Source organism: Glycine max, chromosome 13 (genome assembly GCF_000004515.6).
Source record: "Glycine max cultivar Williams 82 chromosome 13, Glycine_max_v4.0, whole genome shotgun sequence".
Classification (NCBI taxonomy): Eukaryota; Viridiplantae; Streptophyta; class Magnoliopsida; order Fabales; family Fabaceae; genus Glycine; species Glycine max.
This window is the reverse complement of record NC_038249.2, coordinates 36,623,901-36,638,249: the sequence shown is the minus strand read 5'-3', so window position 1 is coordinate 36,638,249 and position 14,349 is coordinate 36,623,901. Positions and strand designations below refer to the sequence as shown.

Genomic DNA, 14,349 nt, shown 5'->3' with positions numbered 1-14,349 from the left:
ACACATTTGTCGGCGGAGTAAGAAGACGAAAAGTCAAAAAAATATTATGACAAATATACCCCTATCCTGGCAATCCATGTTGTCAATCATTTTAGTAACAAATTTGTCCCTCTGTGCTACATAGACTATTTTATTAACGGTGGTGACGGGTGGAAGTTAATGGTCAGATATATTTATCGCACTTTTTACACTTTTAGGAACTAAATTTTATATTTTCATCTTTCAATTATGCATTTGTCAATGAATTATACATTAAGAAACAAGAGTGACTATTTACTCATAAAAGAATTGCATCATTGCTGGAGGCTACAAGCAGACCATAGAAGGAGTGTTCTTCTCTTCCAACAACCTACACCTTTTTTTGGTCTCAACCGCCTAATCTCATCTTAAAATTATTATATCTATTTTTTTTTTAGAAAAAATACTCAAACAATGTTTAAATTTTTAAGCTTTTTTTTTTTAACTTTAACTTAAAACTAACATAAATTTTAAAAAAATATCGGGCCAAACGAAAATTAATTGCTAATCCAACACTTGTTATGCTTCATTGACTGACCACCATCATTATTTTTGTCTCAAATTTGAATTGTCTAATTCAGAAGTGTTATTTGCAATTATTCTCGATTAGGTGATCCAAGACATTTTTTTTTATATATTTTGAATTGATAATTTTGGAATAAAAAATATATGTTCCGAATCACCTGATTAAGTATAATTGCAAATAACACTTCTTCATTAGACATTCTAAATTAGGTAACGAGATTCCATAAATCATTTTGATTCTGTAATCCATAAATATTATCAATAACATTAAGCATAAGACAATTCAGAATTGTCAAAAAAACCAAAGCATATATCATAGATTAAGCAATCTGTAACTCAACTTCAACGGTAGAATAACCAAATTCAAAAAAAAAAATATTCAGTAGAAAAAAATGCAAAACAAAGTTGTGCTTCGAATATTAATGTCTGTTGTTGGTCGTCGATGCGTGTACTATTGCAAATGTCGTCGTACGTGCGTTCTGGAGGTCATCATCGACGCGCTCTTCTCCATTGCACCAGTAACCTTTGAATAGGGTAGGAGGTGCACGAGAAGACCAAACAAAATCAGGATAAAAAATGAGGTAGAAGAGAGGAAAAAGGGCATTCCAGGGTATTTTTGGGAATTCAATTTTGTTTAAAATATATAGGGTGCAGGAAGCAATGGACCTTTTAGGCTGATCCAAACCCTCCATGGGTCGTGCACCCTTTAGGCCCAACATATTGCCACCTATTTAAAGCTTGAAGCATGTGGGAAATTATTTGTCTAACATCTTTTTACTATTAATTAAAATTTGTTGGAAATTAAAAATTTTGGTATATTTCAGTTTTAATTTAATGAGTCTACCTCTTGATTTAAAAATGAGATCATCAAAATTTATGATTTTTAATAATTTTTTTGACAATATTAAAAAAAATATTAAAGAAAGTATTGCTAACATATATAATAGGTTTTTTATTTTTACTTTTTTTTATTATATATGACACTGACAGTGATATATGATATTTTCATGTTTTTTTTGGATATTTTATAAATAAAAATCTATGTGTCTAAAATTAATTTAATATTACAATTATAAATACTACAAAATATATTGTTATCAAGAAAATTAAATTAAAATTTATATAAAAAAACATTATATAAATATGTTCATTTATGTAATTTTATATTTTTCAGTTATTTTAAGAGATAATTTTACTAAAAACTTACAATTATATAAAATAAGATAACTATTAATTATTAATTTAAATTTTCAATTTTTGACTAACTTTTGAATTTGTCCAAGATGTGGCTTAGCTCAAGAGGATACCTCGCATGGCCTGCTACTACGTGATGAAGTAAGGAGAATCTAGTTTGCTTCTAACTTGTGTGGGCCATTTGGTTTGGTAGAAAGCAATGGGTCTTCCATAAGAAAAGACTGGATGTGGAAGGAGAAAAATCAGTGGAGACAACCGCGGGAAGGAATCATAAAGGTAAATTTCGATACCTCAGTAAAGAAAAACAAAGGTAATTGTTGAGGAGCATGTTGCTGAGACAGTAGCGTTTAGATAGGCTGCCAAAACAGCTATTGAGTTGTCTTTTGTTAGTGTTGGATCAGTTTGAAACTGGTTGTCAGAGACAAATAGGGAGATAGATGTAACTCTCATTTTGCTACTTTATTACCTGATGGAATTTCTTTTAAATTATTGGATTGTGGAGCTTGTCTCGTGATGATCAACTGCTTCCTTTATTTTGTATCTGATGATGTAAGGCCTTTGGCCCTTTCCTTGGTATAAATGAAATCTCTTATCAAAAAATGCTACATTCTAGATATAACTTTATGTTCTCCTAAAAAAATATACTATATAACTTTATGTTTTGAGCCCATGTTCCGAATTTCACTAAACTCAGTCAATTTGGTACTTCAAAAATATAAATATTACGCATTTATTAATAGTTTATCATGACTCAATTTGTTTAAATTTATTTGTCGAAATAAATATTTACTTTAATTAATAAAATAAATAATTTTATTTTTAAGTGCATTTTCCTATAAAAAAATTATTTTAAAAAAATAATTATGTTTATTTTAAAGTTTTTTTTTTTAATTTAAACAAACTCACTCTATGTTCATAAATGTTAGGGTTTCTATTTGAGCAATGAGAAATCATGCCAGTGACCTAGCTAGCGTCAAGTTTATTAACATTCAATTAATATTTGCACTTCATTTTCTGGTGAATCGCAAAATTAATCCTTCCTTCCATAGAACGATGCAATGAATCCTGATGAACTTATTATACTGTTGTTTTGTCACGGTTACTAAAATGGCTTTTTATAAACAAAATTTATAAAAGAAGAATTGAAAGTTGTAAAACAGCAATCAGTGTTCTACGTTGTAGTTGTGATTTTGGCATTTTGCAGCTTTACAGTTTCTGAGAAATCTCATGCAATCATGCCTTATTTTAAATTAAAGGTTTGTTTGGGAGTATGATTTTGATAAACAAAAAAAAAGGTAAGGAAGGGAAGGTAAATATTTAGTTTTTAATAAATATTTTTTAACTAAATAATTTTTTCAAAATCAAGAGATAAATTTAATAATGTCCTAGTTTTTTTTATATAAATATTATATATCTCTTTTAATTTAAAAACAACTATTTGTCCTCCTTTTTTCTTTTTCTTTAAATCCTTACTTCCAAACATATCCTAAAGCAACAAAAATCTAATTTCTGACACGATTGTAATATACAGAAGTAGAAAAATCTGAGCACGCATGAGGGCTTTGCACGTAAACATACGCATTGGATGCATGATATAATTTTTTTGGTAATAATATGGAGGCATTCTCCTAAAGCTTGTAACGTAGACGTATTTACTTGTATTTTTATTTTTGTAATGTTAAACTTTAAAAAAAAATCTTTTCAACTGTTATTAATTTAAAATCTAGATCATCAACTACATATATCGCAATTTTTTTATAAAAAAAATACATATATCGTAATGCATATATAACCTAGCTAATTACCCCCATTAAAATGTAATTTGAAATTAAACTCTCTTAGGATGAAGGCTGATTTCTCTAAAACTCTAATCTTCTATAAACAGATTTGTAAAAGCTAAAACTAGGAAAAATTGCTTAGCAATTACTACATAAGGAGACAGCTATAGATCACCATTTTGATCAACCCCTAGGCATGAGGACCAGCATTTCTTTCTATTTTCAATATAAACATACAACGTTGTCTCTTTTGCATTTGCTATAAAAGAACTATGCATTGAAAGCAAACATCACAATAAACCAAGGGCGTTTTTTCTATAATTTTTTATTTATTTTGTGGTTCTATAGGCCAAGGTTTTTAATTAGGTAAATATTGTGGTTTTAGGACCCACTCTAACTGCATTTTTAGAAATTGCCGCACCACAACGGCACAACATCTAATGGACCTACTTTAATATTAATAGAATTGCAATTAATGCATTAAATCATGGATCGGATCTTCCAACAGAAACCCAAGCTTAAGGTCCCATCAACAACTAATTCACTAGTGTCAATTGTAAAATTCTTATCCTCATAAAAAATTGCTCCTAAGTAGCCTTTCTGTTCATCCAACATATAGAAAAATCCTAATTAACTCAACCACAGAAATAAAGGTTATTATAAATTATTATTTTTCCATAATTTTAGATTCTCGATACATAATATCTTCCAAATTCCCAATATATAATATAAAAATCATTCACGTATCTTTAAGTAAAGGTTTAAGTTTTTGGGATAATATCAAAGTCTTTATAATAATTAAATGATCTAGAGAGTTTCTTTTTTACTATCTCTATTTTCTTAATAAAAAAAGTTTAATTTCACCGTAAGTTATAAGTGAGTCCGTTATTCATACTTTAAGTCCAAAACTTTTTTTAAGTTAAAAAAATATAATATATAAACAATACGCATCTTCGTTGAATAACTTAATATAAATTTTTGAAATACATAACAATCAATAAGCCAGTGCATACTTATGTGTAGAAGTAAGATGTTTACAATAGATAAAACCCTCACTCAAAGATTACAAATAAATAACAAGAGATTAGAAACTATAGAAATGACAAAGCGAAACAACTAATTAGTCATATCACAATAATGCTAGCACCCCTATCATTGCAACACAGTGCATAATATGTCATTCATACTAAATCTAGATATAATGTGAGTAAGGATTGAGCTAGCATAATGCCTCATATCCCCACCATTAAAGCTACATGTCATATACCAATTTCGAAAATATAAATAAGTAAATGTCAGTGGACGTTACGCTAATGATAATTGATAAATAATCAAACATATTTAGAATGTATATATTTAATTCTTCATGGCTAGATCCCATTTATATAGGATACTGATGTATTGGTTTTCCAGGCAAAACTTTAGTTTAGTTCCAATCTAGTCCCAATGAGAGTTCGACCTATAGATAGGATCCTTATTAATTGGACATATTTCCTCATAACATTCAAGGGATGGTAACAGTCATTATAAAGTATAATTGATAATTGATAATTGGTTGGTGATTTCCATCGGATGGAGTACCAAGAAATGTGCCTAATAAGATATTAGGAGCATAACAATATTTAGTATCAAATCCATCTACATAATTAATCCTTTAGTAAAATGAAGGAAAATATATAGAAGAATTAATCCTTTAGTAAAATGAAGGAAAATAGAAGGGAGAAAAAAGGCAAGGATCAAGTCAAAGATATTGATTAAACTGAAGAGGACTGCAGAGGTATCCGATGTTTTTCAAGGGTTAATTGACTTTCATTATATGCATCTATGTATATGTGGGACATTATCTTACATATTTGTGGGGATACCATCATGAATTGTGAAAAAGATGAGTCTCAATCTCCTTGATCTCCTTTTACTATCAATGTTTGTGTCACTTTTAACTTATTGGATGCCTATCTCATTATTCAAATATATGTCTTCTATATGTATGAAAAGTAAAAACCAAAAAACTGTTAGAAATTAAAAAAGGATAACTAATCGTTCACGTACATTTTAGTGTTTTTTGTAGTTAAATATTATCCCGTGAAAAATTCTATATGTATACGTACATATCAAATAGCATAATCATATCAAATTAGCTTCCCAGAGAATTAATCAAACGATACCAATACCATATGCAATATCATACACATTATTTTCATGACTATATAATATGCTTGATAGTGTAAATATATATAAGTAAATATAATACAGGGACTTACCCCCAATGTTAAACTTTTCGTCAACTTCATTCTAAACTCTCATTCGAAATAACAAAATACACTCCTTGACACATAAAGACCACCGAAGGGTTAAAGTTGACCCAGGGATATGTCCAGATAGTCAATTATAACCAGAATTCCAAGTTTGCAGCTGAAGTTATATCCAAGGCCTAGCAACAGATTCACGACTTTGAAACAATTTAGAGATATCTGAAATCAATTAAAAAGTAAAACCCAAAATTAAATAAATGCAAAGGAGATATATTATGTACTATAATGCCAAATATATGTATAGATCAATTACACATTGTGATTTTGGTGCTAACCCCTTGTTGGGATACAACTATATATATATCCAAGACTCAATGTATTTCCCTTAATTGTCACAGAAGATGTATAAAAAGAAAAATGTAGAAATGCAAGAAGATATAGTATGGTCATGGTGATTAATTATGTTGTCAAATGACTTTGCAGTGTGGAAAGACAATATATGTAATTTATGCGTACGAATGTCAGATATACTTATAATAACAGCACGAAAGAAAAGGACATTCATATGATGGGAAATGTGAAAAGAAGAAACAAAATTCGTTAGAATAAGACAAAAACTTTATGAAAGCAAGAGACCATTTTTGGTTCTAGCAAGCTATAGTACACCAATGAAATTTATAAACCACGACACCATGAGCAGACAAGACTCTAGAAACAGCATCTAATTTTCCCACAACCATGGATCTTGAACCTTTCCCCCCCGATATTTTTTATAATATAGTTAGCAACATAATATATTCATAAATCTAATTTTAAATTCTCAAATTTTATATCACTGTAATGGTTATAACTTACACCGTTTGTGAAAGCCACAATAAGATCGAGAGTACCAGTAACGAAAGAAGTAAGATTGTGCGGAAAAGCTAACATGTATATATAAGCTGCAAATTAAAATATGTATTATGTTATATAATACATATAAAGCACAAAAGACATAAATACGAAATGTAGGAACTAACCATGATAACATTGTCTTCTTGCATGTGACTTGTGAGAGTGACAAGTAGACAATAGATGAAAGTGCATTTACCCAATATCCCTCTATTGTATGCTCATTCAGTGCAATGTTAAAAAGAAACAAGAAACTGAGGCAAAAAGTACGTATTTACTATTAATACACAATTTGTAACATGTATAACTACATGTAACATACATACAATTTAGGGTTTTGAAGTCCATGATTAGGGTTTGTTATAGAATGAAATGCAAAAGAACTTATTATATATGCTTCAAATATGTAGTACTGTGTGCTGATGGGATATGACTGATGAATTTTCATTTCTCAGCGCTGAAAATTCAACCAGCAAACATTCAATACTACAGAGTATATAATTGTCCAAAAACTATAGCACCCAATTGTCAAAGCTTCAAATAGAATAATCATCCTTATAATTAAATTTCCATGTCAAAAACAGCAGCAAGCAAATCCACAGATTAAAACAGTAGTACTAAGCAAGAAAAATTTACCACATGCTCCTCTTTAATTATTATTACTGCATAGGCAAGTTTGAGGAGGAGGTGTCTCCGTTGGGCCTGATAACATTCCTCTTCTTCTTTTTCTTCTTATAAGGGATTCCTCTAGCCTTAGCCTGAGAATCTCTCACCTCTCTAAGATAGACTCTTATGGTGCCACTTGCAAAAGGATTGGTCTCAGGAAGGCCTCCATTTTCTTCATATGCAGCTCTCAATCTTCCAATGAGTGCATCAAGGCTCCCCCAAGCTTGTCTGAGAGGGCAAGTGCAGGGTCCTGGCGGCTCAGTTTGCCCAAAGAACAAGCACCCTTGTGAGTGCACTTTGGTCTTCCCAAACTGGTCCAAGTAGCGAAGGAACTCAAGAACATGGTTGGAGCTGCACTGAGAAAGTGCCACTGGAGGCCTTTGGTTCCTCAGGTACTGTCCAAAAGTGTTCCAATCCCTTCTCTTCTGAGACTCATAGCGACTCAGTGGTAACTGTTGTTGTTGTTGCTGCTGCTGCTGATTGTGGTGATGATGATGATCGTCACCTCCATGAGAGGATCTTGTTGCTGTTGTTGTTGTTGATGATCCTTCTGCTATCTCCTTTCCCTTGCTGGACATGTTTGCTGCTACTGACAAATCATTTAGTATTTCTTTTTTGTGAAGTGTGAAAGGGAAATTTTGGTGGGGAAGGAAGAGAAAGACAAATAGACAAAATATACAATAGGAGTGGAAGAAGTTTTATATGTGAAAAAAAATAACTTATATGATTACGATGGATGCATTTATAAGATCATTTTGTATTTATATGTAAAAAAAAATATTTTATTTAATAAAAAAATTATGTTGGATTCTCATAATATAAAATTTCATTTGATGAACGATAATTATAAATTATAAATAAAATTAATATTTAATTTAATGGATTGAAAGACTATGTATTTTATAAATTAGAAAAAAATATTAAAAAAAGTAGATGTATAAAAGAAAATTTGGATATCACATCAAGGGGGTAGGGAGGGGACATGGGATGGGACCAATGAAAGTGCTTTAGCCCTTCTTTTTCTTTCGTTGCCTACATTATTTCTTGCTTTAATGGTGTACTATTAGTATTAATCATGCTTTATTTTTCTTCCTTTGTTTTTTTATTATTTGTGCTTCCATCATCAAAGCAATTATTATTGGGTGATTTAGCGTAATTAGCACTACGGTTAATAACTTAGTGTGACCATTTAGTAACACGCTAGGTCGTCTACACTTAGGGCCTTGTTTGCCACGTATTAGCAATTTTTGGAGATTAAAAGTTAAACTTGATAGATGGCTTCCGTAACCTATTCTATAACACTTTGACATGCTAGGGAGTAGTATGGTATCACATCTCTTTCACACGGTCACGAAATGTACAATTTTTTTTTATCAGATTTACCTCGTGCATTTTACTAATATAAGGAAACTAATGGAGCTGATTCAAGAGTAAACTAAAGGATGTTAAGTATTTTATTAGGATATAATTTACATAATCGAATTTTAGTTAGACTGTGTAGGGGTGTACTGTGATTTATCCTATCATTTTCCTCCTCCAATAATCTAATTGCTCTTTTCTAATTAAAAAAGAGCAGAAATTAAAAACAGAAAAATTAAAGCGAAAATTAAAAGTTTTCTTATTCTATTTTTATTTATGGCTTTCTTGATAAGAATAAAACTTGCATGTTTCTCCAACTGATAGCTTAGGGGGAGAAAAAAGTAAACAATCGTTTTAAGTGGAAGAATGGTAGTAACTTGCACAATTGCTCATAGTAATCCACAATCCCCAACCACGCGCTGGCACTTAATTACGTACACGCGTACTAATTAAGAATAATTTGTAATATATTAATGTTCACTTTTTTAATTAGACAGAGTCGTAAATTTGGAATTATTAGAAATAAAAATATTTTTAAAAAAATATTTCTTATATAAAAAATTCAAAAACTGCACTTAAGAGTTAAGAGCCATATTGTTGTCCTGTGGGAAAAACGAGAGCCATATATTGTTGTATTTCAACAATTAATGCATGATATAATATTAAGGCTGGAGATTAATTTGCTTAAAATGAAACTATAATATTGTTGATTAAAAAATTAATGGTCAAGATTGTAACAAAATTTATACACATATATAACAAGATACAAATTTGTTAAAAATAAAATATCAATCGTTAATTTTTTTTAATAAACATCATAAAATATCAATTGTTAATTCAATTGCTAAAATTATTTTCCTATATTAAGTTTACAAAACTTTATATAATTAAAAAAACTTTTTGATATTCTGTGAATTAACTTTATTTAATGTGTTTTTATTATATCAAGGAGATCAAAATCAATTAATTAAATATGCTGTATGAGCTGTTATAAACTCTTTAGTATATCTCTTCAATTTTTATGGATAAAAAAATTAATATATATTTATTTTTAAAAAATATAAGTAAATATATTTGTTGTAGGATTACATTCTTATAAGTGTTTTATTTATCTAAAATTTAATATTCATAATTATTAAGATACTATTATATTATTCAATACTCATTCATATTTTTATAAAATTCAATAAAGTAAAATTAATTTAAGAACACTTGTATTTAGAGTAATTAGTGACTCCCCATATCTATACATTTCATATTTATTTATTTTAATTGCATGTCTCGTTTTAAGTCTTTAATAATTAATTCACTTTTTCTTTAGTTTGACTAAAGGAAAACATTTGTAACAAAAAAAAACGCAAGTCATTGACGTTGGATTGTTGGGATTAAAATATTTACAAAAATAATCCTTGCAGTTTGCCGAATAATGGTTTCAAACAATACAGTTAAAGATTTATATTTTCCTTTACCAAGTTTGGTGTGTTAGGGCATATATTTACTAATTAATCTTTATATACTAAATCAGAATTTATTATTGTGAAATTAACATAACCCCTTCATTATCCTTTGAAAACGATAATATTATTGTTAACCTTTAGTTAATTTTCAATTTAAGTTAAAATGTTTTTGAGCAAATTATATATTTATATTTTATTTTTAATATAATTTTTGTTATATTTTATTTAAGCTTATATATGTTTGGTTCAGTTTATTTTTAGAGAAATAATCACTTGTTTCTTTCAGCTTCTTGAAAGAATTTTTTGGAAAAAAAAAAGTATTTTTTAAAAAATTAACTTGAATTTAGCATGCTAGTGATGATTTATATTATATAATTTATTTTTTAAAATAATTTTAAGATTTTATCTACCATGCGGGAAATATTTGCAAAATGCAAGGTATCAAATTATCAACCCCAGCAACTAAATATTATTGAGTTACTTAGGCTTCAACTTCGCTACCTAAAAATAATTTGATTTTGACTCTTGTAGCAGAGAGGATGCCGACATATAATATTTTAAAATTACTCAGCTGGCCCAAAAGCATTTTTCACAATATATATTATAATAAGCTAGCCAATAATCATTAATTAAAAACTTAGTGAAAGTTAAGAATTGTAATGCCCACTAACAACTGCTAGAGACTAATATAAATTATATATCTCTTCCCACCAGCATCACCAAATTGTCCGTTCATGTGTCTTAACGATAGCTCCTTTACTGGGGAATTTTATTGCTATATGATTTGTCGCACTTCACTAGCACTATGACCCAACATATAATTCACCACTCTAATAAATCTCCTCAATACTAAATAATATCTATAAGATTGGATGGTGGCTTTTGTTGTTTCCCTCAAGTTTCCAGCATCTTTCCTACACTTGGACTTTACATGGAAACGTGTAAACCAACCATATAGCATTTTGGAAATACACTTTTGCAACCTGTTTCCATAATTCTAGCAACAAGTCAAATTGTCCAGAGTCTAGTATATTTGGTACATACAAGTCCTTGCCTGTGACCATCAGGAACCTTCATATTTATATGTATTTCTTTATTCCTTCTTCTTCTTTTTTATCTTTATATATTTTTGAACTTATAGTAATTAGATCAAATTCGTTTTCATTAGAACTGGAGAAAATGTCAATGGGTGAAAAATGCTTCATTTCTGTGTAGCCATATTTATTTAATAAGGTTGTTAAGAAAGAGGAGGGTAAAACGTATTTGGATGGTGCAGCGTGATGAAGTTCTAAATAAACGAACTCACCTAACTAGCTAGTTAGTGATAAGGTCAAATGATATACACATATGGGGAGAGTTACACTTACACCAACTACTACAATATTTAATATTTTATACAAAAGTGATCACTATTAGATTTAAAAAGTTCTCCCTGTCAGATAAATTAGGTTAGAGTAATATAAATGAAATTGTTTGATTCCTTATTGACAAAGACTTATATGAATTATGAGATACGAACCTATTTAATTGATGGTCTTTGTTATTAGTAAGGTTTATGTTTAACAGAATTTGACACAAGCAATAATATAGCAGTCATTTTTTGTTAATTATTCCTTAAGTAATTAATCAGTTATAAATTTTATTAATTATCATCCTTTGCAGAGAATTTTAATATATATTCCTTAGTAATAAAAGGCTTAAACATGATGAACCCAAAAAAGGCTTAAGCATGTATTTTTATATAGTTATTTTTAAATATAATTAAATTTTGTAGTGAAGTGGCATGTAGTTAGATAAATTATGTCTGCAAGATTGCAACTATGTTGGAGTGATATATTTAAATAAATATCACGTAGCAATAAGTGATAAAAAGAGGTTATTTTCAAAAGTTTTAAATTTTACAAAAACTAAAATAACTAAAAAAATTTGAAATGCTAAACCTAGATTTAACTATATCTAGAGATTAAATTTTTTAACCATAATAAAAACATGACAATTTTCTTTGTTTTGATAATTAAAAAAAAACTACAATATAAATTTTTCTAATTAACCATGCTGATTTAATATAAGAAAATTAGCTAAAAAATTTCATATTTGACTCTTGTATATGAAAAGAATACAGTAAAAAATCTTAATTTACTTTCTTAAGTTGATCTATTCGACTTTGATTCATTTCACATTAGTCAAATCCTAAATTGTCTTTCAGATACTCATTTTTAAAAATAAAAAAATCAACACAAAAGGAATTATTTCTATTGTTTAAGTATGTACAAGTTGTCAAGTTAAGTTAGTCTGACTGTCTGACTCATTAGACTTACTCACTCAAAGTCAACATTATGTTAATCAAGTTATGGGCTAAAAAAATTGTTAATCCAACTAGTTATAAGATACAGATCGGCCCATACTGTTCTACTTTTCCTTTCTTCTTTTTTTTTTCCGGTAAATTACTTCAAAATTAATAATCATGTGTATAACCTTTATATAACATTAAAAATATTCATTTGTTATCATATTCTAACATTATAATATTTCTGTACTTAGGTGCCCAATCATTTTTTTATTAAATTAATTGTAGGGTTGTTGATGTAATTAAGCATTTAATATTTTTTTCTTAAAAAAAGACTAAATTGTAATTTTGGTTTTTTTATTTTCTAAATTCATAATTTTGGTCTTCTTAATTTTTAATTATAATATTTGATCACCCTAATTTTATAATTTTTTGATTTTGGTGTCCCAGCTATATTATTGACTAATAGTTATGATTATTAGAGATATTAAATTAATTATAAATTACATAAAAATTATTAATCATTAAAAACTTTAATAAATGACTATTAACCATAATGTGGTGTTATTGTCGATGGAGTCATATGCTACAATGTATGTACAAGATGTGTTTGCAGAGAAGAAAATGAGTACAATGTTATAAAAAATTAAGATTAATAATTTTTTTATTCAATTTTTTAATAACTAAGATTTTGATTAATCTATAATTAACCTAATATCTCAATTAATCAAAATTATTTGTTAATAATCTATCAAGAGGGTCAAAATTATCCATCAAAATATTATAATTAAAATTCAAATGACCAAAATCATAAATTTAAAAAAAATTAGAAAGACCAAAATTACAATTTTAAAAAAAAACTGATTTCTCTCTCCTATCCCATTTATCATGCACCATTATAGTTACCATTCTCTCTCCTCAATTGCGCATATATATGTTATGCCTGAAGATATGAAATAGGGGTGTTCTCTTGATAATGTAATTATCGGTTATGGAGGATTAATTATTTGACTTTGTAGGGGCGGGTGAATTTGTTATTATGCTACCAGGAAAAGAGGAGAAAGGGAAAATTCTATTACTATGTTCCATTTTTGGTTATATGTATATGGGTTGGGGTATTTTTTGCATCCTTTTATATATATTATGCTGATAAAAATAAAAAAACAAAAACTCAAACCGTTCTAAATCACATATCGATCCATTAATTTTTTGACAAGACTATATTAAATTAAAAATTGAAGTTGATTTAAAACTTAAGTCATTTTTTCAGACAAACTTCTAGCAAGAAAATAAAATAAAATGAACTTTCTTCCTATAAATTAAAATTAGCTTAGGTATAAGTTAACACTACAAAAAAATATCCGTTTTAGCAACTGGAATTTGCGACCAAAGATATTGGTTGTCACAAATAAAAACTGATTCAGCGACCATATCTCTTCAGCCATGGATTTAGATATTGATAATTCAGTAGCAAACGAACAAATATATATCAGTGACCATATTCGGCAGCAAAAATATTTTTTTACTAAATGCAATTATAGAATACTCTGCTACCGTGCTATTCGGTCGCTAATGTTATTTAATAATTGGCGACTGAAATATTCGGTGGCCAACAGTGGAAAATTATTAAACAGTTAAAACAATATTATCACCGTTCTGACTTTGCAACTAACACTATTGGTGGCTACGTTTATTATTCAGTAATTTACGGTCGATGTCTTCAATCGCTAATCTATCTAAAATAAATCAATTCAATAACAATAAAATTGCGAATTTACAAAAATCTAAAATTTAGTATTTTACATATTTCAAATATAATTAAAATATAAATAATAATAAAACAATAAATATATAAATATTTTATTTTATTTTATTTCCATATTATAACTTTTTACATTTTTATCGAAAAAGAAAACATATTA

At 28.2% G+C, this 14,349-nt stretch overlaps 1 protein-coding gene across 2 annotated transcripts; it reads right to left on the bottom strand.

The window, feature by feature from the left end:
- Positions 1-5,665: 5,665 nt before the first annotated feature.
- Positions 5,666-8,039, bottom strand: LOC100527554 (uncharacterized). 2 transcript variants are annotated; one of them, XR_417313.4, is made up of 3 exons: positions 7,295-8,034; positions 6,623-6,708; positions 5,710-5,986 (listed from the first exon to the last, which is right to left on the bottom strand). XR_417313.4 is itself a non-coding variant. In NM_001250834.2 (2 exons), exon 1 carries the CDS (start codon positions 7,900-7,902, stop codon positions 7,318-7,320), a length of 585 nt encoding a protein of 194 aa, NP_001237763.2. In that variant the 5' UTR covers positions 7,903-8,039; the 3' UTR covers positions 5,666-5,986; positions 7,295-7,317. The 2 variants fall into 2 exon arrangements, 1 of the variants encoding a protein (NP_001237763.2); NM_001250834.2 differs by lacking the exon at positions 6,623-6,708 and having other exon boundaries at positions 5,666-5,986; positions 7,295-8,039.
- Positions 8,040-14,349: the final 6,310 nt, after the last annotated feature.